Source organism: Populus alba, chromosome 6 (genome assembly GCF_005239225.2).
Source record: "Populus alba chromosome 6, ASM523922v2, whole genome shotgun sequence".
NCBI lineage: Eukaryota > Viridiplantae > Streptophyta > Magnoliopsida > Malpighiales > Salicaceae > Populus > Populus alba.
The window spans coordinates 8,135,933-8,161,739 of record NC_133289.1 but is presented as its reverse complement, the minus strand read 5'-3'; the positions used below and the strand labels follow the sequence as shown (position 1 = coordinate 8,161,739).

Genomic DNA, 25,807 nt, shown 5'->3' with positions numbered 1-25,807 from the left:
TAGAAATTTGATTTGATTTTTTCTTCTTGACATTAAAAAACCAAATCATATCAAACTAAAACTAGTTAGTTGGAACTAGTTTTGATTTAAATATTTTTTGAAAAAATAATTTTATTTAGTTTTTTATAGATAAAAACCAAACCAAACTGAAAGTAATAACTCATGAATCTCATTGTCCTTTTAGCGGCGGACCATGTCATAGCTAAGCTTGCAAGGGGCCATGCCACCCCAAAGTTTGACATTCTTTAGTCCTAAAGTTCTTTAACATTTCAAAACATTAGCTTGAATATAAGAATTATTTAAAAAAAAGAAAAGAAGGAAAGAAACTACATTCGCCTAGGAAAAAGAAAACACTATTCGATTTCTAAATCTCTAACTCTGCCCATGCATATATACTCTTGGAATCATAAGTTCGTTGTGGTAGTGATATATAATATTGCTCAACTAATTAGTTATCAACTTTTCATAAAGAAGTAGCTAGTCTTTATTATCTACTTTTCCTATCCATTTGCACATCAATTGTCATATATATAATGCCTTCATAAAAGCCTAGGCATGCCACGACTATCAGCTAGCATACGATCTTGTCCCATTTGGTGCATTTGGTGTGTGTAGTTTTTAAAACATATTTGTTTTTGTATTTTAAAAGTGTTTTTTTAAAAAAATATTATTTTTTTTATTTTTTATTTACTTTAAATTAATATATTTTTAGTGTTTTCAAATTATTTTGATGTGCTGATGTCAAAAATATTTTTTAAAAAATAAAAAATATTATTAACATGTATTTTAACATAAAAAATTATTTAAAAAGAAACTGCAATCATACGGCTAAATAAAAACTTAATTCGGTTACTTAATGTCATTGAGTGAGATTTTTAATTAAAGCTTAAAAATAAAATGTGAAAAATACTTTGTTTTACGAAAAGTAAACAATGCGGTTGCATGGGCCAACGGGAGTCGTTGGCAGAGACTTAATTGATACGGAAGAATGGATCCGAGGGCAAAAGAATTCCTAATCTCAACTACATAATCCACAGTTAATGCAATTAATTAAGGCTTTGCATTTTTTCTATCTTGTGGTTTTGATTGCTTCCAAGTTAACTGTTTCTTATTAAACAAGAGAGAATTTTCGGTTGATGTCAATATCTACCCGTTAGGAAATTTGGCAAGAGGAAGAAGATGGCTCTTGAAGTTGTTGGTAGAAGCTTGAAGAGGAACGTCAACACGATAAAAAGGAGATGGTTATCTTCATGCATGATAGCTCACGATGAACTAATTAAATTCACCAAATATTTTCTACTTAATATTTTTTTGGTAAGACCAAGGAGTGATTAGTTAAATTATCCCGTCAAAGAACTTGAGCACTTGTTAGATCCAATATTAATAATAAGTCTAAGTGTGAGGTGTTATTATTTGGGTATCCCATCACTATATAGGTTAATTTTCCATGTGTTAGTCTTAATTATATTAATATTAAACTAACAATTAAGCAAATTATAAAGGTTCAATGTAGTTTCCTATTAAATCTGATCACGTAATTAAACATTAATGTATGCTTGGGCTTGATAATATCTGACACGCACAGGTGATATTTTCTCAACCATACCCTTTTCAACTTTATTATTGCCGCCTCCCCATCGAAACGTAGAGTAATCGATCGACTATAAATAACAAATTAAGTAGCGCAGCACCAAAAAGAATAGATGGCTACTGAAATTAATGGACTTAATTTCTTCTTCATTATTTCATTTAAATTGAATGCTTTAAAATTGGTATCATTATTTCACAGATGCTGACATTCTGGATTAATTAGAGATATGGTTTTATTTAGAAATATGATTGTAATTGTTTTTTAAAGTATTTTTTTGTACTAATATGTAACAATAAACTATATTGCAAAAAAAAAAAATAAAAAGAAAAAAAAAATAACGTTTTAAAAGTGTTTTTAAAAAAAATTATTTTTTTTTTATTTTTTTTTTACTTTAAATTAATAATTTTTAGTATTTTGAAATTATTTTAATGCATTGATTTTAAAAATAATTTTATAAAAATAAAAAAATATTATATTAATATATTTTTAAATAAAAAAATATTTTTAAAAAAAAATTATAATTAAAATAATAAATTCCTGCCGCCACATTAAAGAGAATTTAGCCGAGCTTTAATAAGGGAGCCATATGGCCGGCGTCCAAAAACTGAAAAAAAAAAAAAAAAAAAAAAAAGAATTTAATGGCTTGTAGGTGTTGGTATCAACTGCCAACTATTCGATCCCTCTCACAACTGCCCTCGACTCAGATCCCTCCTCACAACTGCCCTCATTTACGCGTCAAAAATTTGTCTTGCAAATTCTTAATAAAAATAAATATAATATTATTGTATTAATTAGTTATTAATAAACTTTTAAAAAAATTGATAAAAAAAATTCATAATTCATTAAAAATAAACTTAAAAAATAACCAATAAGATTTTATTAAAATTATTTTCATAGCACCGTGAAATTGCTCGTATCAATCCCTCTTTTATTTTGTTTTTCTTTTTTAGATAAAAAATGAAACGTCTGGTCTAGTCTCCCAACAACATAATAGTTTCATGCTCTTCGCACAAACAATTAACTTCTTGTCCAGGCAATCTTTCTCCTCTCTTCTTTTATATACCCTTCTCCTCGATGTTTCTCCCTCACTCTTCTTAACACGACATAACTTACAAGAAAAACACACACACAAACACACAATAAATTAACAGTCCTTTCTTCTCCCTCCCTCCCTCCCTCGCTCTCTCTCTCTCTCTCTCTACTCCTCTCTCATGGTAATGGGGGCTCATCGCCATTTTGAACCAATAGCAAAATGTAGCACAGAGGGACGATCAAATCAGACTGTGGCTGCCGACCTGGACGGAACACTTCTTGTATCAAGAAGTGCTTTTCCATACTTCTTGCTTGTTGCTGTTGAAGCTGGGAGTCTCTTAAGAGGACTGATTCTCTTAGCATCAGTCCCATTTGTATACTTTACGTACTTATTTATATCAGAGGCAATGGCAATCAAGACTTTCATCTTCATTGCCTTTGCGGGACTTAAAATAAGAGACATTGAGCTTGTTTCAAGGTCTGTCTTGCCAAAGTTTTATGCTGATGATGTTCATCCAGAAACTTGGAGGGTGTTCAATTCTTTTGGAAAAAGATACATTGTTACTGCTAATCCTAGGATTATGGTCGAGCCATTTGTCAAGACCTTTTTAGGGGCTGACAAGGTTCTTGGCACTGAATTAGAGGCTACAAAATCTGGAAGAGCAACTGGGTGTATCAAGAAACCTGGAGTTCTTGTTGGAGATCATAAAAGAGATGCTCTCCTAAAAGAGTTTGGCACAAATTTGCCTGATTTAGGCCTGGGAGACCGCGAAACTGACCATGACTTCATGTCCATTTGCAAGGTTAGATCTCCGTATTATTTGAACTGTAAAACTACTTCTCTCCTCTTTACTTGCCCCTCATTCTTTCTAAGTAAATTATTCAATTTTTTGGTGAAAATATAGCGCGAAGGAATTTAATTTGTGTGTTTATGCAATTTGGACCGAATATTAATAAGCAATTAATGTGACAGACATGCAATATTCGATCCAAATTGAACCTGTTGGTATTCAATTTGAACACAAGTGAATGAGAAAATGAAGTCAATGCCCCTTTAGCTTGCTCTTCAGTTCTGAGAACAATTTGAGCAGTGTGTGCTGCGCTGTTTCTAGCTCAATATGGAGAGTACACTTTATTTTGGTTTGGTGAGAATGTTTATGGCACTAGTGTTTTGTGCATGAACTTTTTCTCTGTCCATCAGTATAGAGCTAGCGGCTTCTATTCCTAGCCCTTAATCTTATTGCTTTTCCTCCTATTTTTTATTACTGCTCCAATAATATAAATTCCAAATACCTAACCGATGAAGTACATATAGCATTCAGAGCATATACTATCAGAGCAATATCTACCATTCATTCTTCATGTCCAAACCACTCTTCTATTCAAGTCAACTTGTAATCCATGCACCTCATGTAAGAGCTATGATGAGTGAATTACACAGCACTAGCTATATTTTATCCCTCCTTGATTTGTGTTTGCGAGGGATGTAGTGCCATTAATCTTAATTACTTTGCATTTATGGAAAAAAAATAATCATTTTTAATCGTTTTAGATAGTCTCTCCAGTCGTTTTCAGAGTTAGATGAAGTGCAGTTAATTCAACGACACAAGTGGATCCCCATTCATTTAATTGAGATCATGATTAGTTTCCATATATAGCTTTCACTGGTTTGAACAATTAATTAGTAGCAAGCAGATTTGGCTCAGACGTGCATGTGAAACAGTAGTGCTGAATTAGAGATTAATTTATGATCAATTGCTGCCATGAATTTAATCTTGTTAAATTACTGCAGGAAGGATATATGGTGCCAGGAACCAGGTGTGAGCCTCTAGCAAGAAACAAGCTTCTAAGCCCTGTCATATTCCACGATGGCCGGTTAGTTCAAAGGCCTACTCCTTTGGTTGCCCTTTTGACCTTCTTGTGGATGCCAATTGGTATTATTCTCTCCATACTTAGAGTCTACCTTAACATCCCTTTGCCCGAGAGACTTGCCTGGTACACTTATAAGCTACTAGGAATTAGAGTTATTGTCAAGGGTACCCCTCCACCCCCTCCAGGAAAAGGCCACAGTGGAGTCCTCTTTGTTTGCAATCATCGTACTGTCTTAGACCCAGTTGTCACCGCTGTTGCACTAGGAAGAAAAATTAGTTGTGTCACCTATAGCATAAGCAAGTTCACTGAAATTATTTCACCCATTAAAGCTGTTGCTTTATCAAGGGAGAGAGACAAAGATGCTGCTGACATTAAGCGACTGCTTGAAGAAGGTGACCTGGTCATTTGCCCTGAAGGAACCACATGTAGAGAGCCATTTCTCTTGAGATTTAGTGCTCTTTTTGCTGAGCTTACTGATAGGATTGTGCCAGTTGCTATCAATACAAAACAAAGTGTGTTTCATGGCACGACGGTTCGAGGGCACAAACTGTTGGACCCTTATTTTGTGTTCATGAATCCAATGCCAACATATGAGGTCACCTTCTTGAATCAGCTGCCCAAAGAGCTTACTTGCCAAGGAGGCAAATCAGCCATTGAAGTTGCAAATTACATACAAAGGGTGCTGGCAGGGACACTTGGATTTGAGTGCACTAACTTGACCAGGAAGGACAAGTATGTTAAGCTTGCAGGAACAGACGGCCGTGTTCTATCTAAGAAGGAAAATGCTTGAGGAAAATTCTCCAAAAAGCAAAAAAAGAAAATCCATCATTTAATTTCTCTACTGGTTTTTTATATGTTTGAAACATTGTTATAACAATAAAAATTGATAATTGTTATTGTGATTAATTAGTATAAAACTGTTAACTTTAATGTTTGTTTTCTTTTTTGAGTATGTATACAAATATCAAATTACTGTAATTTAATGTTTATTCGGTTTTAATTATAAATATGGTTTTGATAAGGTATATATATAATGAAAAAAACTAAATAGTAGAAAAGAAAAATGTGTTTAAACAAACATTTTTTACTCACACCTTATTTTTCTCATCATTAAAAGAAGGGGAAAGGAAACCAAAATTAAAAATCCATGAACAACCACCTCCTACTCCTCTAAAAACTCAATTGCAGCATGTCTTTGCTGCCTTTCCATTAAATTGAGTTCATAGTCACACCTTGCAATGATTCTGGATAACAAACCCACATGCAGCACTTCATCTTAATAAAATCTAACAAGCCTCAATCGAAGCCTTGCAATTCGATAGACTCTCTCCTTGAAGAGTTAGTACACAGATTATTGGAGGCCATACAAACGCCTAGAGTGCAATAATTAGCCCCCATACACTCACCACAATCCATTGTCAATTCCTTGACCAGAAGGGCACAATCTTCCTTACCGAAAAACTATTACAATAAAGCAACTTTAAACAACCTCGATGACTCTAGTGGTGCTGGAATTATAGCAACTAATTAAGCTTTAAATGACCCATATCCATTAATTGTTCTTAAAATCTAAATTACTAAATGCAGTAAGAATATACTTAGACTCGTCAGAATTATCTTCAGCACCATTAATCTTAGCGTTTTTCTCATTGATATCCTTCCTCCAATGGCTATGATAATCGTGATTACAATTTTGATTATTCTTCTTTCATTTAAGACCATCAACTTTAATATGCCTTTTTTTCTTATTAAAAAAATATAACAAATCCATATGCCATGGTTGTGATCTACCATGACCACCATTGTTGCTCGAACCTCGCCTCCTAGACCTATTTATTACTATAAACGTGTTGAAAGTAAAAACTAGATTTTAGTTTTGAAAAATAAAGGAACCTATCTACCAGTTGAGAACTGGTCGACTGGTTCAGTCGGCATAATATAATTCATGTTTAGATTAGAATTTTCTTGTATTAGTTTAATTCATTGATTATCTAAAACTTTATGCCTATAAAAAAAAGCTTGTAATTCAGAAGTATTTAGAAGCACAAAAAAGAGACAATAGTCAAGAGAGTTTAAAGAGAAACTCTTAATAAAAATATACCTTCCTCTCAATCTTCTTCTTGTACTTGAGTATTTGACTTTGCATTACTATTTTTGATCTTCTACCACATTAATTCTTCTTCCAACAAGTGCTATTAGAGCTAGGTTTGATTATTTAACATGGCCAATCTAAACTTTCCATTTCAATGTCTTAGGTTGACAAAGAATAATTATGCAACTTTATATATTCAAGTGAAAGCTTGGTTGAGTTCTCAAGATGTATGAGAGACGATTAAAAAGGGCTTTGAAGAGCCAATAAGCATAGCAACATTGAATTTAGCCTAAAAAGAGTTTGTGCAAAAGGCATAAAAGAAGGATCAACAAACACTCAAAATCATTTATCAATATCTGGATGATGCTATTTTTTGAGATAGTGGCCGATACAACCACTACTAAGTAAACATGAGAAGTTGTGCAAGAATTAAACTAAGGAGCTGATATTGTAAGAAAGATACATATACTAAAACTACGTAGTGACTTTCAAAAGTTACATATGCATACATCATAGAATTTTTCAAAATACTTTGCAAGATTATTAGTCATATGCAATCAAATGAAGAGATATATAGAGAAGATAAAATAGACGTGTATGGTAAAGAAAACCTACGTTTGTTGCAAAGAAAGTTCCATTATGTGATGGTCACGATAAAGAAGTCGCAAAATATGGATGTTATTTCAATCCAAGGTCTTATAGCAAAAGTACAAGCCCATGAGAAAAGAGTTAATGGGATTCAAGAATATGGGTGCACATGCATTTTTTTCAAAGTAAGAAGGTTCTAGATATTCACAAGGAGGTAAAGGATATGAACAAAGCAAAACAAAGAGGAGGAAAAGGAAAATTTGGAAGAGGAGGTCGTGGTAGCCTTAATAGGTCAACTAGTAGACCACATAAAGTAAAACAGTCGATCGGTTACATTGGTAATGGCAATCTAAAATCCAAGTTTGACAAATCAAAAGCTAAATGTTATAATTGTCAAAAGATAAGTTATTATGCTAGGGATTGCTAGAGTCCAACCAAGAGAGTTGATAATAATGTAAATCTATTGATAGAAGATAAGGAAGCCATCCTATTACTAATGCATGATAAGAGAATGCAAGATAAAGAGAACATATGACTTCTAGACAATAAAGCTAGTAACCACATGTGTGGAGACTAAGATAATTTCATGGAGTTTGATGAAACAATTAGAGATAATGTCACATTTACGAATTATTCAAAAGTTTTCATCAAAGAAAAATGTATGATTTTGATTAAATTGAAAGATGGAATTCATCGATTTATTGGTAATGTCTATTGTATACCAATGGTGAAAAGCAACATATTGAGTTTAGAACAATTACTGGAGAAGAGGTATGAGATTAAGATGAAAGATCATACTTTGACATTACTTGACATTAAAGGAGTTATAATTGCAAAGGTAGTCATGATAAATAGTAGAATGTTCTTGCTAAATATAGAGATGGATATGTTTAAATGCATGTGTGAAGGATGAGATTTGGCTTTGGCATATGAGACTTGGGCATGTAAACTTTGATAGCTTGAAGATGATGGCACAAAAAAAGATGTTGAAGGGTCTACCATCCATTATACATTTAAATCAGCTGTGTGAAAGATGTTTAATGGGCAAGAAATTTTGCAAGAGCTTTTCGAATGAGTTTATATTAAGAGCTAGTCAAAACCTACAAGAAATACATGTCAATGTTTGTGGATGTATCAAACCATGTTCGTTAGATAAAAATCTATATTTTTTTTTATTGATGATTATAGTAGAAAAACTTAGGTATACTTTTTTAAAAAAAAAACATCTAATATGTTTAGTTGTTTTAATAAGTTTAAGACATTATTTGAAAAAAAAAGAGGTGATTCTATAAAATGTACTTAGGATGAAAAGGAGAGAATTTTGTTGTAATGATTTTAATGAGTTTTTTGAAGATCATGGTAAAAGTAGACTTCTAACAATGGCTAGATCCCCCTAACAAAATGACATGGTAGAGAAAAAAAATAAAAGCATCCTTAACATGGCAAAAAAAATACTTAAAACCAATAAGATGCCTAAAAAGTTTTGGGCTAAAGTTATAGATTGTGTTATCTATTTGTTAAATAGATGTCTTACTAAAGGCTTGAATGGCATGACTCCATAAAAAGCATGGAGTGGAAGAAAGCCAAGTGTCTCTCATTTGAAAGTTTTGGGGAGCATTGGCTATGTACATGTAGATGATCAAGTAAGAATCAAACTGAATGACAAGAGTAAAAAGATGATCTTTGTGGGATATGATTAAAAGTACAAATAACATAATCTTTACAACTCTAATGAAGAAAAGATGATAATTAGTAGAAATGTTGAGTTTAATAAAGAATAAGCATGAGATTGGAAGGTAGATGATGATTAGAAATATAACTTCCTACCAATTCTTGAAGAAAAAAAATGAAAGATATGAAGATCATTAATAACCTATAGTTATACCTTTATAAACACTAATGAGCTCAATTTCTCCTTCTTCTTCTTTTTCTAGTAGAAGCTCAAGTAATGGCACTCTACCAAAAAAAATAAGGAATCTTGATGACTTATATGAGATAACTAATCCAATTGATGATGATGTAACACTATATTGTAATCTTGCTACATGTGATCCTATAGTGCTTGGAGAAGTAATAAAAGATGCAAAATGAAAAATTGTTATTGGTAAGGAGATTGCATCAATTGAGAAGGATGACATATAAAGATTGGTTCCTAGACCATGTTTTAGGAATTATGAAGAAATCAAGTTGAAAGGGGTGTTGAAACTAAACTAGATTTCAGTTCTGAAAAACATAAGAACCGATCTATCAGTTAATAATTGGTCGGCTGGTTCAGTCAGCATAATACAATTCATGTTCAGATTAGAATTTTCTTGTATTAGTTTAATGCATTGATTGTCTAGAACTTTATACCTAAAAAATAATACTTTTAATTTAGCATTATTTAGAACTATAAAAGAGAAAGAATAGCTAATAGAATTTACAAAGAAGCACATAATAAAAGTATATCTTCCTCTTAATCTTTTTTTTGTTCTTGAGTTTTTAACTTTGCATTATTGTTTTTTATTTTCTACCACAACTATCCTTCTTCCAACAAAACACATCCCCTAATTAAGTTAGTAACCACTGGGATTGCCACTCAAGTATTTATCTATAAGATCTTTAGAAAATATCAAAGACTTAATCTCCTCTAAAGCTATAATTTTTCTACTACATAGAAAAGTCTCTATCAAGTTTTAATATACAAGAGATTAAAAAACATAACAATAACAAGGCTTGATTCAACAAATATGTAATAATCGAATTGAACTCATCAGTATAAGATTGAAGTTATAGCAACAAAGATCGCAGAAATGGGTGATTCAATGACCGATCGAATAAGTTGTTAATCTCATTTCTAGCTTGCGGGGACCTCAGTAAGTATGATACTGATTGCCCATATCCGCTGCCGAAAGTGCTGAGGGCACTTACCGGAGATTGGATTCCATACAGTTTAATATGCTCCCTCCTTATAAGATAGCTTTGAAATTGGAAAACTTCAAGTTATTGCATACAGAACTTTCAAAAGCTCTTCGTGGATATTCTTGATTGTGCCATTTGATACCATTCCTTGCACATAACATGAGCAAACGAACTTCGAAAGGTTAGTTTTTTTGTACTAGTGTGCTATTAGTTGACATTCAATGATTAGAAATAATAAGAGCTCTCTCATAATGCTCCTTTTGTCTCTCAAATTCTCAGTGGGTGATGTTCAGACAAATTAGTGTCAAGAACAATGCTTACACATGATTACTGGGCAATTATTAGGCCATTCCTATTATTGAAGACATTGAGTGAACTGAGTCCATGACTTGTGGACTTATTGTGATCGAGTTTCTTGAGCAAGCTGGCTAACTTTTTTACAGTAAAAAGAAAAAAGAAACAAGTGAATTCCAGGTGGGATTTTTGTTGTGTAATGGCCATGATAGTGACTAAACCTTTTCGTGTTAGATAGGCTCGCCCCTCTAGGGTGTGGCCCACCCTTGGAATGGTCTGTATCCATTAGTTGTATGGTGTTGAATTATCATACATGAAATTAATTGTCTTGTTTGGCTTCAGAGGTGTTTGCTGTACTGGGTGAGAATTAGACTCTAAGACTTCGTATATATGCAAAACATTCTTGATACTCGAACTCTATGCATGAACATATTAGTGGCTGTTGCTATTTGTACTGATTACACTTGAATATTTGCTTACTTCTCTATAAGAAACTAAGAGACCACCGATGATCAATGAAATAATATGAACGATTTGATCCTTCATGTACGTACTTATCTCATGACTGCAGAGTTTAGTAAGAATATGTAGAAACTGAGTTTGACCTCTGCAAAGAGGATGAAGAATTTAGGAACTCGATGCAATCTTCAATAGCTTCAGCTCGTTGAGAGTCTACTGCCTCAGCAAGTGATCTTGATCTTGGCAAACTTGATGAAGTGACATTATGTGAAGACTCCTTTCTCATGGACACAAAACGTAGAGCTCTTGCTACCTTAGCACTGAGACTCCTTAGTAGTCTTGCTGGAGAAAATTTTGAGGTTCTAGGAAGCCTAAAAGTGAGAGTTCCAGCTATCTTCTTCCTGTTTCCACCTACTCTTGTTCCACTTCCATGTTTAAGAAAGATTGTTGGCTTATCATTGACATCGGGACTGAAACTCACTCGCTTGCTTGCTTTACGTGACATTTAGAACTGGGAGTGGAGTTCCAAAGTGGAAAGTACCCTTCTTGTTTGAAATATAGAGAGAGGGCAGTGCGCGCACACAGAGAGAGCGAGAGAGAGAGAGAGAGAGTTGTGATCAAGAAGGGCCAGATGGTAAGGTTGTGGGGGGGTATTTATTGATGAAAATTGTGACATAAAGAGAAGGGAAAAGAAGATACTGCGGATAAAGGTAAAATTAAATACTGGATTGGGGCTTCTCATCGAAATGAGGAATAGACACAGTAGTATTTGTGAAAATAAATGCATTTTCAAAGAGGTTGGTTGATTGTGAAAGACAAAGGACCTTGCAAGCAGCTGTTTGGTTCAACTTCACCTCTTTGTTTAGGGAATACGTATAGACATGCATGAACCGTGCACATGGCATATTGACCGTATTCTACATCTTGTACATACCCATCCCTGCACAATATCCTCCCCGCTCATGCCTTATGATTATAACTTAGGATGCTCTCTTTCAATTATTGAAAATGGAGAAAGCAGTACATGAATCGGATTCATGTGAATCAAAACTGTACAATTACTTAGGTATATCGGACTTTAGTACTGTTCTAGCTCTTTAGAATCATCAATCCTTAATATATTATTGATCTGGTTTGTATATATGAACTAAACTTATGTACTAATCTTTATTGAATTACGGTTGTTATTTGAAATCACGTATATTACGCATGGTTCTCACATGTACGAATATACTTTTTATTTAACAGCCAACGGTAAGAAAACCATGACAGGCATGGTACAAGGTTTCTATCAGTTGGCTAAATAATTAAAGACTGAGCATTTCAGTATTTTACCCTTTTTACGCAAGTATGAACAATAACCAGATTGCGTGCATACAACAACAGAATCAAGGAGGAGGAGGAGGAGGAGGAGGTTTGGTCAAAAGAAAGAGGAGTGGGTGGAGCCTTTAATAGGGTAAGGATGAGAGAGATGAGGAAAAAAAAGAAAAACAAGAAGAGAAGAGGGCACAAAGAGGGACAGAATTTGATACTCTTCTCGTCAGCGTTTCTTTTTAGGTTTTCTGAAGGCCCTACCTGCCCTTTGCTTTTGGTGGCCATCCTGGTTCTATAAGGATTAAAAAAAATTCTACTAATGATGGCCCCCACTTTAGAGGGAATCTATTTGAATATGGAAGTGTGGGCTTGGCGTGAATATTATCCAACCCTTCTTTTTTCTTTCCTTCTTTTTTTGTCACTTTGACAGCAGAAAATTCCTGGTGAACAAGTCTGTTTTGTGGTAATTTATTTTTTCTTGGAGCTTAAAGGTCCCAGTTTTATGTCCTGTTTCTCTCTCACTTGAGCTGGTCTCTCAATGCATGGAGCTATTAATTAACGGACTATTTTTTATTTTATTCTTTTGAAGTTAACTATCGGACCATCTTAAAGACAGAAGAGGAAACATCCAGCTTGAGAGCACATGGCTAAGGTATTTATGGACAGACACAAACTCAAAACCTTTCTTATTAATTAAAAATTACAACTCAGTTGTCCATTTGCAAGCATTTGGTGGAAGTAAGAAATTAAGAATGGTGCTCGATTTCGTCCATCTTGGCATTTTGAATAAATAATAATAATTCAATGCCTCTGTTTCTAGTGATATAGCAACTTAGTCCTGGTTTTGGAGCCACAGTTTAATCCCTTGGCTGTCTGTCTCATAGTTTTAAGACCCGGCCCAGTCCAAGGCCTGGGTTCCTGGTTTTGACCGGGTCACTGAGTCTTGACTGGATCGCCGGGTCGGCTGGGTCAATTTTTTTTTAAAAAAAAAATCAAAACGACGTTGTTTTAGTAAAAAAAACAAAAAAAAAATCAATAGGTTTGCGGCTGGGTCTTGCCAAGTCAACCAAGTCACCGGGTCACACCGGGATTTTCCTTCCTTCATTTTTTCTTCAACCCAGCCCGGTTCCAGCCTCGGGTCAGCCGGATCCCGGGTCGATCCGCCAGGCCAAGCCGGGTTTCAAAACTATGGTTTGTACCTACTATCGCAAATTCATTAAAAGCTTCGTTTATTTCTTAGAAAATGGCCAGACTACTCCTTGAATTTATTTCAATTAATTCACGAAACAACTATAAGAGATTTAAAGTAAAAATTGTTCTACTCTTTTCTTTTTTATTTAATTTTTTTGTCAACTAACTTCATAAGATAAAATTTTAAATTGTAGTAGAAATAAAAAATTAAAAGAGAGGATCACAATGTAAAATACAGAAAAAATGTGTTGCTAATCTTAGATGTTGAAATTTTTATTTTGATCTAAAAACTTATTTTGTTTATTTTTCGGCCTACAGAGTCAAGAGAATACAAGAAAGTCATTGGAAAACAATAAAAAAGAGAGAACTTGTTAATTGACCATAATTCAACCATAAAAAATAAAGATCTTTATGTTAATGGGTTTCTTTTCTCAAGAGAAGTTCATTGAAGTTGATTTTTCTCTCCAAACATGACGGGAAAGGTAAATTGGTTTTAGTTTTAATTGATTTTTGAGATTTGGTTTTCTTTTGTGATATTAAGGTGTTTGAGAATTGTTGGTGGTTTATATAAGTTTTATGGTGTTTTTTAGATATTTTTAAGGTATTTTTAAGGTGTTATCGATTAAATGGGTTGAAATTAGATTTTTAGGGCGAAACTCTTCATTTTTCTAGTTACTAAAGTGGTGATCAGACTTTAGGCTATAGCCTAACAAGAAACTTGTCGCTTGCTTGATTAAAAAAAATGACCTTAAGGGAAAAAAGAAGAAGAACCAAGATTAGGCTTCCATACCCACGCTCATGGTTTTTTAATAAAGGCCTAAGCATGCTAGGCCATCTAGGTTAGCATGACTAATCTTTTTTTTTCTTTTGATTTATTTTTTGTTATGACATCTTTCAATATTAGGTTTTCATTGAATTGTTTTTTTTATTTTATCATTCGATATTTGATTGATTTTTATTTGAAATTTATAATTTATTTCAGTTTGCTTTAAATAAGGTTATTTCACTCTCAAAAAAACTTCTCAACATTTGATTGGTGTTCAATTTTATGAGTGTTTATTTTTGTTATATCATCTAATTAAGTAAAATAGTTTTTTAAAAAAATTTCTTAAACTCGATGGAGTTCATGATCCAAGTTTTTAGTTAAGTTGTGAAGCTTGAGTCGATTCAATAAATTATCATCTCAATGTTAAAAAAATATCATCTCAAAAGTTTTTTTAAAGCCTAACAACACTTTTTATTAATCATTCAAATTGCATTTGTACCTGTCAATTCTACTAGATCATGTTGAGATAGCTCTCACATTATTTAATTTTCAACTTTGGCTAGGCAAGGAGTCAGGTCAAGAGGTTTCAAGGTTGTTCTACATGTTCAAGTTTAATAAAAATACCAAACAAATTCTTTGCGATTTAAAAAAAAAAATTAATCCAACTCATAACATAACGCAAACTAGTAAACTAGTATATAAATAAAAGGATATCTTGGAAGGAAAAACAACTAAATTCATGACAACTCAATATATTATTACGGGACACTTAACATAAAAAAAAATAGGCAATGGTATAGAAAATTTCAAAAAATATATATTATTTTTTTCTCAGTCGTTTGGACATAACCCAAATAGCGAGAAATTTGTCACCCAAAAATCCACCCCATACTTGATGTTGATTGAATCTAACCTATCTACTTACATGCTTTTTTATATGATTTTTTTGGGTTTCCATAAGCCCTTCACGCAAACTTTTCATAACACAACTTTTCTATGCATACACAGGCTTTTTCTATGCAAAGTTGTTAATATTTTCAATAACATTTATGACACAACAATCATGGCGTAACACATCAACTAAGAGCCATCATGGTTAGCCAAACCAATATAGCACAATGTTTTTCACCAATAATACAATATCACCTCCATGAAAAAACCTAAGGCCTAAGTGTATAAATACACCAGCTACTAAGTAATCAACTAGTGCATAACTAATCCTACAATTTAGAAGCAATTTCTAGCAAGACAATCCTAGCCAATGCAAGCCAAATGCCTTAAAAGTCATCAAAATTCCATGAAATCCAGGTCAAAATCATTGAAAGCTAGACAAAACCAGGCTAATTCATATAATTTCTAGACCAAATACGCACTCTTTAACCTTCACTTTGTTTTTTTCTCTTAGTGTATATTTTTTTTCTCTCTGCATGCACATATTAATTTAAGCATTAGAGAACTTCTTGTTCTTTAAGAGATTTATTTTTTCAAGAGAATAACAACTATCAATCAAGTTCATCAATCCAACTATAAAAAGCCTAATTTTTGTATAAAAACTTTTCACCACTTCATTAATATCTTAGACATTTTTTTATTATAAGCACTAACAAATTATTTTGTTGAAAAACTAAAGAGTGATCTTCACTATAAGACAATATTAAAGTAAATTATTGTTCTTTGCTACCCTATCATGGAATATGAAAGACTCTTTAACAACTCTTACAGAAATGGAGGGAGGCCTCATAGTTGTAAATTTCGTTCCGAGCACCATTTCACTTTTCTTGTTTTGTATGAGATATCTCGGTATCAAAACATTCTAGAATTTCATTTGGGAGTCTTTTATATTAATACATATAAAACAATTCATCATAATATCAATTTCATGATACATCATTTTCAACTTAAATATAAAGATAAATTAGTTTCAAACGATGAAATGTAAACAAAATATCAACCATTTAAAATTAAATTTCAAAGTTTAAAACATTCTCAAATGCTTAAAAACATTAACATGTGTGTAACATAAACGATTTTATAGAGAGAAATTATTAAAGGTCAAGTTGTAAGACTAAAAAATCATTGTCATGTTAGAAATAAAATAAATTCTTGCAATTTCTCATAAAAATTGCCCATATTTGAAGTTCTCATTTTTTTATTAATTAGTTAAGGACACATATGAAACATAAATTATTTTTTGAGAAATAAAAATAATGCATATATAGAATAAAGAAAAGAGAGAAGTTGTAAAAAAGAGTAAAAATAAATTTAGTGGCTATTTTATTATTTTGTAAATTAATCCTTCCATTTTTAAAATCATAAATCAGATTGTTAATTTTTTTTTTTTTGAAATTTCTAAATTATCCTTTTTAAATACACTTTTTAATTTTGAGTGTTTGGATTACAAATGAAAGATATTGGAGGAAAAAAACAATTCGATGAAACCATTATAATTTAAATCTTGTCCTGGTTTGATTCAGAATACAATGGATGAAACATACTCTAAATATCTTGGCCGGTATTTAGCTGAGATATATGATCGAGATGGGCTGAGGAGATGGAATTTATTCTATTATTTTTGAGGTGGTACAATATATTAACAAAAACCTAAAGGAGATAAACAAAACATTGTAGCTTGTGAGGATAATCAATGTGAGTTCATAATGTGTGATTCCTCTTTGTTTTGTCTCTTTTTTTTTTTATCTTTCAATTATTTTTGTGGTCTTTTAATATTATATTGATTTAAAAATATTGTTCTTGGTGATTTATTTTTTATGGATGTGTATGGGTATCTCGTGATGTTGGAGGAATCTCCTGTCACACGGTTTTGCAAAAAAAAAAAATTAATTTTATTAATCTAAAAGAATTAAAATTCAGGGATTGAATTTAAAGTTTAGACAAATATTTAGTCCCCCTTTTTTTTTGCTAATATTAGAAGCTAATTTTCACAGTCATGGAAATAGTTTTTGTTTTGTTTTTGGTCACTTAACTTTTTTTTAAAAAAAAATGATCCATTCACATTGACTTTATTTTGGGTTTGACTTTCAGGTTTGTTTCGGTTGTGCCTATATATAAGGTTCGCACAATGTTGAGGAAGAATTTTGACACTCAGTTGATGTTTATTTTGGTAAAATAAACAAAAATTATGTTGATGTAAACCAATTAAGTGTTTAGAGACAAAAATTAAAACTAAAACAAATATAATGGACTAGGGTGGATAGATAGGTTAACTTGGCTAGCACGTGGGTCACACACACCAACATATGGAGGAAGCTCGTCATATTCAAACGGCATGCACAACTTTTTCTGGTGGCCAAACACACTTGTTCGCAATTGCTTTCGAAGCAATGTTTCAAGGTTTGTCGTGTGAGGCAATGTATGAAGGTTAAGGATCAACAATGAGATGTCGGTGATATTTTTTCTTCTCTACCCTTTTTTCTCTCCCCTCTCTTTAAGATTCGTGTTGATTTAATTAAAATTGGAAAATGTCCTATCAATTTCTTTTAATGTCAAATTTAGTCTTCATTCTTTTAATTATTATTTATTGCTTTGGGTTTTTAAAAAAAATTAATTTGTTTTTTTAATATCATCCTTCAATATTGGGTTGATGAGGAATTGAACTTTGTAAATTTTCTTTGGGTTATCCCGACCTTATGACCTAGGTTGCGGCTTTAAAAGGTTAATCCTGGTTGACATCGGTCTTTAATTTAGATCTTTTTTACACTTATTTTCTTTTTTAGTTTCGTGTTTGACATTAAATTTATTGAAAATTAGACATTATCATTTTCTTTATATTTTTTGTAAGTTTATTTCATTCTCTAACCTAGATCTTTTAATTTTTTTAAGCATGATGATGGACGCGCATGGCTTGCATATGAAGTCTCTATTCAAGTCCTAATTCATAAATCACAACCAACCATCTAACTGACTTACCAAACCTTGACTTTCCTAGCCAAATTCGACCTGACCCAAACTAAAAATCAGAGCGCATCCTACAAGGCATTTAATTGTAATTTTGGGAAATCAAAATATGGTTGTAACTAGAAGAAAAAGGAAAAAAGAAAAAATCAGTCAATAATTGTTAACAAAGCAGTTCAAAATCTAAAATCTTTTGGATCAAAGCACAACGCCCCTAACAATGTATAAAAAAACCTAGTCATCGTCATGGTTGTTCACGAAAAGTGGATATTTTTATTGATTGAAAGTAATTTTCTTTTCTTTTTTGTGCATCTATTTTCTGTGCAGTAAGTATGGTAGTTACAGATTCAAAATGAATTTTGACTGGGTTTAAAGAAGGAAACAACGATCAGCAATCAAAATGGGCTCCGCTGCATTAAAGAAACAGAAGTGGCCTTTTCCTTAGGAGGTGATATATGGGTATTCTCACTTATTAACGTTGTTTTTAAACAATATTTGTCAAATAAATTATAAAAGTTTGAAATTTCAATTTTTTTTTAATAAAATAGAAAAATTTAAAAAATGTTGTGATTATAAATTATAATATTTAAAATTATCACGATTGAAAAAAAAAAACACGAGAACTAAAAATATTATAATTCTCCATCATGACATTTACTCAATTTCTAAAATGAAACCTTAAACAATATCCTAACTCCAAATCTCATCCTAACTAAGCTCAAATCTTAAAATTAAACCCTAATCAATAATCTAACCTCAAATCAAACTTGAAAACAAACTCTAAATAATATCCCATCTCCAAACTCTCACTCTAATTAATCTTAAACACTAAATATTAAATTCAAATTTTGAAATCTTTTGTGAAATTGAAGTGGCTTATAATCGAAATTCAAAGCTAAACCTACATAACATGTGGGCTATTGTAACCTACATTAAATATTATGTAAAAACCTAATTTTTTTTAACTATAATTTCTTAACCATTTCCAACTAGTATTTCTTTTATTTTATTTGATTTTCAAGCATATTCATGTAAATTATTATTTTGTAACCTGTATTATAGTAATTGAAGTTGTTAATAATGCAATATAACAATGTTGGCTTCATTCACCTATAAATGACTGATTTGAAATTCTAAATAATCTACATATGAAAACTGGAAAAATGATCAAAATTAGTAATTTATCAAACACGAAACATCCTACAACAATATTAACATTCCAACTACAATCAACCTTATTGTCTATTAGAGAGTAATATAAAATCATATCTTGAAGTTTCATCCAAAAGCTTAAGTTATTGGGTTGAAATGTTCTCTAACATGGTATCACAATCTTGATGACCAAATAGTCACAAATTTAAATCTCACCACTTTCATTCTCTCTTTTAATTAAAATGTAATTAATAGTACAAGATAGTGTGCACTTGTGCAAGTTTCAAACTCAAAAGGCTTTAACTTGAGATGGTGTGTTAGAGAGTAATATAAACTTATATCGTGGGATCTTATTTAATAGTTTAAGCCTTTAGGTAAATTGGTTCTTTGACATTGTCTTCATTCACATTTCCGCCTATAAAATTTTAGTTTGGGTGAAGGATTGAGGTTTTGTTTAGTGTTTGATTTTGGGCTTTGAGGTTAGTTAAGAAGAGGTTTTAGGGTTAGGGTTGTTGCTACCCAATTTTTGACCCATGTTTTTGATATATTTTCAAAAAAATTCCAAAAATAGAGAAAAACAAAGAAAATCCAAAAAATATGTTTTTTAATATATTTTCATCATTTTAGCATTTTCAACGTCGTCCAAAAAAAGAATTTAAATTTTTAAGGGTCTTTCGAACGCGTTCGACTTTTCACGCGTCATTTTTAAAATCATTGATTTTCCGTATTAGAGTCGACGTTGATATTGCTCGTTTTTAAAAAAATACAAAAAAAATAAGAAAAATCAAATTTTACAAAAAAAGAAAATTAAGGGAACAATTTTGAGGCCAAAACAATATTTTTGTCTATGTGTAGGGAATTTTGAATTATGGAAGAAGGGGCAACCTAAGAATTTTTTTTCTCTTCACCCGAAACTAGCCGTTCCCCCTGGCCCAAGACCATTATTTAATCCCTCTCTTTCGGCTAAAAATTAGGAACTCAGCCCCCACCCAGGTTTTTTTTTTCCTTGTTTCCAGCCGACCACATACGCTCCCCCTCACTATCTCCCCACTCTCCCTGGCCCTATGCAAAACGAAGACAGCCCCTTTGTAATTAATTTTCTTCTCTTTCCCCTCATAAAACCAGCCACACACTCTCCCCGAGTAGGGGGCTCTGCCCCCCCGATCTGTCCTCCTTTCTCTCCTGAACCGGCCAGTCACTCCTCCCTTCTCCTCCAACAAAAAGAAGGAATCGGCCAGCTTCCCCTTTCTTTGAAAACAAACTCCACCTCCCTCAGCTTTGGTTCTTCTCCTTTTCCAGCAGCCGCTGGCCAAGATTCCTTCTCCCACAGCCCGGTCTTCTCCCCTCAAACCAGCAGCGCCGATTCTCCCTCTCAGCCACCGTGAACGGACCGCCCACTCCACTGCCTTCAACCGGCCCGAACGCAGCGACCAGCAACAGAACCTCCCCTTCTCAGCAGTGTCTCCTCCTCCTCCGGACCATCAACGCCGTCCGCCAACCGCAGCAGCTCCTCCCCACGGACCCGCTCTGCTCACCACCGAGGAAACATCTCCACCGCAGCAGCATCCCCGCCGCCAGAACTGCCCAACAGCAGCCACAGAAGCTGGATCTGTCACCAGCAGAGGAAAACGCACCGAAAAAAAAAAGGAAGGGATAATCAGATCTGAAAAGTAAAGAAAAATTAAAATCGACTGGATGTGGGGTTTTGTTTGGCTTTGCAGGTGACGCCGTTCTCACCGCCGGCAAGGAAGGGAAGGGGGAAGGAGGTCGTTGCAGACCCCCCCTGTTCGGTTGTTTTTCGCGGCAGCGCGTGGGTCCACGCGCCGCCAGTGGCGGTGGTGCGTGAGGACCACGCGCCGACACTGTTCCAGCGCTAGAAACCCTGCTGAAAACTGTTCCGGCAATTCCAGAAGTCCGTTTGCCACTGTTCTGAATAGTTTTAGATTGTTTTGTAATTTTCAATGTATTATTTGTTTGATTTTGAGTTGTCTTTATAATGTGTAATTTGTGTAAATGTGGAAGAAAAGAAAAGAAAAGAAAAGAAAAGAAAGATAATAAAAAAAAAAAAGGTTGTGTGTGTTTGTTTTTTTTTTATGTTATTGAATTATAAAAGTAAAAAAAGACAAATAATTATTTGTTAATTTAAATATGGTTAAATATCTTAAGGACAAATAAAATCAAGTTGTATTTTCCATGAAAGTGAGAACATGTTTCTACACGTATTCAGGGATTTAATAACTGATTTATTCAAGCCTTAGAATTTAATTAATATTTTAAATTTTCAAATCACATCAGAACACGAAGCAGCTTATCTCAGGTAGGGTGTGTTAGGGGTGCTAATACCTTCCCTAACCACAACCAGTCCCTTACCCACGATCTCTGACAAGACCAGTACATCAGGTTTCCTAGTAGCCCTCAATGAATTACTAGGTGGCGACTCCAACGAACTAAATTCAAGAAAACGCAACAAACGATGAAAAATTGCCAGCCAATGCCGCGCGCCATGATTTTTTTTGGGGTGCGACAGAATGGCGACTCCACTGGGGAAAGGTATTGTTTTCAACTTTATCGGACTAAGCTTTGTGTTTTGATGTGTTCAATTTTATTTTTTCTTTGGTGCTTTGTTTTATTTATTTGTGTTTTATTCATGCATTGTATATAATTCTCTCATGCATCACAAGTTTTAATTTTTGTTAAGCACACACCTGCTTTAAGTTAGGTGGGGGACTAGCAGCTTACCTTATGACTTGAGTCAAGGTTGAAGTTTGTGTAAACCCCAACTCTTCGTTGAGTGCTTAGACTGGTAATAATTGGACACGTGCCAACCAATTACCTGCTGGGCCCCTATATTGCCTTTACGAGGGCAATCACTGGGACAACAAGAGACCCCTTTTAGAGACCAAGTAGCAAACCTACCCTGTCTCACGTAAAATGAATAGAACCTGTCCTTAAGTTGTATGAGCTATCGTTGTTTGCATCTGGGCAAAATCACGATTCTTGTTCCATCATACAAGAGTTACGACCATATTGTCACCCCTCGAAGGGCGAGTTCATCATATAGATTACATGTTCATACATTTATCATGCATGAACCGGGTTGAAAGGTAGGTTCCCCCGCACAAGCTGTGTTGCAAGTGATTGAAGAAAGATGAGGGAAGTGAAGAAAGGTGTCAGATAGCGGCTCATTATCAGATTGAGTTTGAGAGCATCAAAGGTGAAGTAGCTGGACTCAGATCTGCTCGAACAAGTGTTGAGCATCAAATGGAAAGAGAATGTCTGCATAGTCTTCTGTGGGAACACTGCTGGTTCACATCTAATTGAAGTTGTATCTCTCCTTTTCCGTCATGAACAATAGCAACAATGCCTTCAGTCATCAACTAATGACAACTCTGGTTTTTGCCCAGTTGCACTGTTAAATGTTCATTGCCTCCACATCATCTAATGGAACCAAACGACTACTAGCCTCTTGTTCATGGTGCATCAGTCTGTTTTGAAGTTACCCCAATTATGAGCTCAATTCCAGTTCAGCAGCACAAGATGGTCTGAAAAACCATGATTAAACACTGAACTTCAATGTGGCAGAGCTCTCTCTACAAAAATCCCTTTATGACTCTGTAAATTGGGAATGCAAGAGGGGATTTATAAGTTGCATATGCTACAAATATTTCTCTCATCAATTTCAGCACGAAGACATCTTAGTAGGTTGAAGAGCCAGACCTGGTCTGGAAAATATGAGCAGACTTCAAACTTCACCATAGCAGAGCTCTCTCGGCAGGAATCTGTTTGTGGATCCACAAGTGGGAAATCCAAGAAGGAATACAGTAGTTTCAGATCATCTATGATTTTCCTCCAAACAGTATCAGTACTAAAACACAAAAGTAGAGAAGAGACATGCCTAGACTGAAAAACATGGAGAATACTGAAACTTCAAACAGAGCAGGACTTCCTCTATAGGTGTTTGTTTGCCGCACTGTCAGTGAGAAATCGAAGAGGCGACAAAGGAGTTGTAGATTCATCAGGAGCTCTTCCAATAGAGGAAATGTGTGATTCCACACGTCGGTAGTAGCGATACTACAAGTTTCTATGCACTACCAAGATTACCAAGCTGTTGGAAAGTTTTCTAACAATCCGCAGCCAACCACAACAACATTGGAAGATTGAAATGATGTTGTGAGGATTTGCCGAAGAATTGAACAAGCTATGAAAAGAGGATAGATTGAAGGATCTGCCATGGATTCCAGAACAATGATGAGAGGTGAATCAAGAGATGACTTCGACGGTGTGAACAATTATGGGGTATAGCTAGGTCTCACGGTAGCATCAATTGCTCAAATGTCTTTGCCAAGATGGGACATTCCTCTGCCGTTTAAGTTTGTCGACCAGCATCTGCCAGATTCCAGAATTTTGCTTGACTCCGACAAATCCCATGCAACCACCAATTTCTCGGTGGTATAATCCAGATAAGAGATGTGATGTCATGGTGGGGTCCTCAACCATTTCAAGTGAACAGTTTCAAGAATTGCAAGAATTGAGTCTGAAAGTTGGTGAGCAAGAGACAAGTGGAGTCGGTGAAGGAGGGTGTCATTGGCTATATTGTCCCCCGAACATCTTCAGAATGACATGTTGATCGAAAGCGCTTGGCAAAACGCAAATATTGCCAGAAAAGCTGATTCAAGAATGGTGATGAACAGTCAATCATATTGTTTTGGAATTCTGCATTTTGTTTTGAGATCACATCTCATCCTTCAACGAAACATGTCTTGCTTTGTCTCTTTGTTGTTTTGAAATCAACAGATGTTTAACATTTTATTTTGATAAAATATTTTGATCAAACTCCAACATGCGATAAAGGATAATCAATCCTGAAGATTAAAAGTGTTTTGATTGCAGAAATGACTCGATTCTTGTTGAAATGACATGAGGTGACTAAACAATTTTGAACTCATACCTTTTGAAACTGAACCACATATTATATAGCTAAGTTTTAGCAGTATGCATAATGACATGTAGTGGATTTGGTAGTTATGGACTCGTGAATCATTGACTCTTACAAGTCCAAATCATTACACTGGATGAGGTCAAAATTTATCGGTTCTAACCGACCTTGCTTGAAATGAGAAAAGGCCATCTTTGATATTCCCTTCACTTTCTAAAGATTATATCCCTTGTAGTCCCATTTTGAGCTGGATAAAATATCTTTTCATGAAAACCCTGACTAGGATCACACCCCACACTGGGGGCAAATGATAGATATGTTGGAGACATTGATATGATTAATGGATAAAGGGAAAGGCTTAGAACAAAAGTGCAATGATTGAGAGAGAGCTAAAAGTAAACACATAGACTGGGGGCATATAAGAAAGTTTTGAGGAAGGCTATGAAAAAAAAAGAGAACGAAAAAAAAGGGAAGTTGAAATTACCTTCACTTAAATACAAGTCAAAGGTAAAGGAAGGAGAACGCTTATCAAGTCTATGAAGAGCAAAAGAAATTTCAATCAAGGAAAGGCACAACAAAAGTCAATACCAGAAAAAAGACTAAGTTATAAACGTGACTTTCGGTGTCCATTATAAAGCCTCTGATGTTATCAGATGATTAAGGTTGGTTATTCATCAAGGAAAAGTGGATTTGCATTATGACTTATGTTAAGAGAAGTCTGATCTTTGAGGTTAACAAGGTTATATGTCGTTTCCTTTACAAAGACAACAAGAGAAAGAGAGTTGATGAATAATTGATGTTGATCCTAGGTCTTTGAAACCCTCAAACACCTTTTGAGCCTTTGAAATTCTTTTCTTTCATAGCCATGAACCATAGCCTGCATTACGTGTTTTTAAAAGCCCTTTTTAATCAAGCAAGCAATTTGAATCGATAAATGGCGCTCTCAAAACTTCAAGAACTTTTCCATAAGGGTCGTGACTTCATGAAATAAGCTACTGGTTATTATGCATGCTGATAAAATAAATGCTAAGAAACAACCTTTCTTGATAAAGCCTGAGCATCTTGTTTTTGAAATTCATAAAAATGTCACCTCATCATAGACTATCAAATGATATACCCAATATCAAGGATTCAAATTGATACAAAGAACCATGGAAAAAGCCATTTTTAATCCTATATTGGGTCAATTTCTGTTTTTAAAATACAAGACAATCAAAGGACTGTGTATTTCGAATAACGTGTGTTGGGTCTTTGATCAAAAAGCTTGATTTTCAAAAGATTTTCAAAAAGGACATCTCTGATTTCATTTCAACAAACTAGACTTTGAATAGACAAGATCTTTGAAATATGAGAGTTGATTCCAGAACAAGGAAGATTATCAAACACAGAAGAACATTGATTGAGTATGCAAAATCGTTGATAGAAATGACATTGAAATCCTCGACACTACTTGAAAAGTTGAGCAGCTGGGGGCAATACAGTAGACCTTGAAAAGGAAAAACAAGCAGTGCTCAGATCAGCTATGAGGCAATGAAAGATGATTAAATGATGAATCAGTGAACTGAAGACAATGATGTTCAAAGACAGATAATCAATGAACGAGCACATTCAGATGATACTGGGGGAAATGTCGTTCCAAAATAGCCCATGCTCTAGGGAACCCTGTCAGCAATGGAGAAACAAGGATGTACTTGAAGGACACTTTCA

The 25,807-nt window shown here is 33.8% G+C and overlaps 2 protein-coding genes across 2 annotated transcripts; one reads left to right on the top strand and one right to left on the bottom strand.

Moving 5' to 3' along the window:
- Positions 1-2,676: 2,676 nt before the first annotated feature.
- On the top strand, positions 2,677-5,439 carry LOC118048454 (glycerol-3-phosphate 2-O-acyltransferase 6). Its single transcript, XM_035058143.2, has 2 exons — positions 2,677-3,426; positions 4,416-5,439. The coding sequence occupies exons 1-2, from the start codon at positions 2,803-2,805 to the stop codon at positions 5,283-5,285; spliced, it is 1,494 nt and encodes a 497-aa protein (XP_034914034.1). The 5' UTR covers positions 2,677-2,802; the 3' UTR covers positions 5,286-5,439.
- A 5,505-nt stretch (positions 5,440-10,944) lies between these two features.
- LOC118048455 (josephin-like protein) lies at positions 10,945-11,334 on the bottom strand. Its single transcript, XM_035058144.2, has one exon. It carries the CDS (start codon positions 11,332-11,334, stop codon positions 10,945-10,947), a length of 390 nt encoding a protein of 129 aa, XP_034914035.1.
- Positions 11,335-25,807: the final 14,473 nt, after the last annotated feature.

What these genes read in the sequence shown, in the direction of transcription:
- LOC118048454 (XM_035058143.2), top strand. Translation starts at nt 2,803, where the DNA reads ATGGTAATGGGGGCTCATCGCCATTTTGAACCAATAGCAAAATGTAGC. An exon ending in ACTTCATGTCCATTTGCAAG is followed by an intron (nt 3,427 to 4,415) that starts GTTAGATCTCCG and finishes AAATTACTGCAG; the next exon opens with GAAGGATATATGGTGCCAGG.
- LOC118048455 (XM_035058144.2), bottom strand. Translation starts at nt 11,334, where the DNA reads ATGTCACGTAAAGCAAGCAAGCGAGTGAGTTTCAGTCCCGATGTCAAT.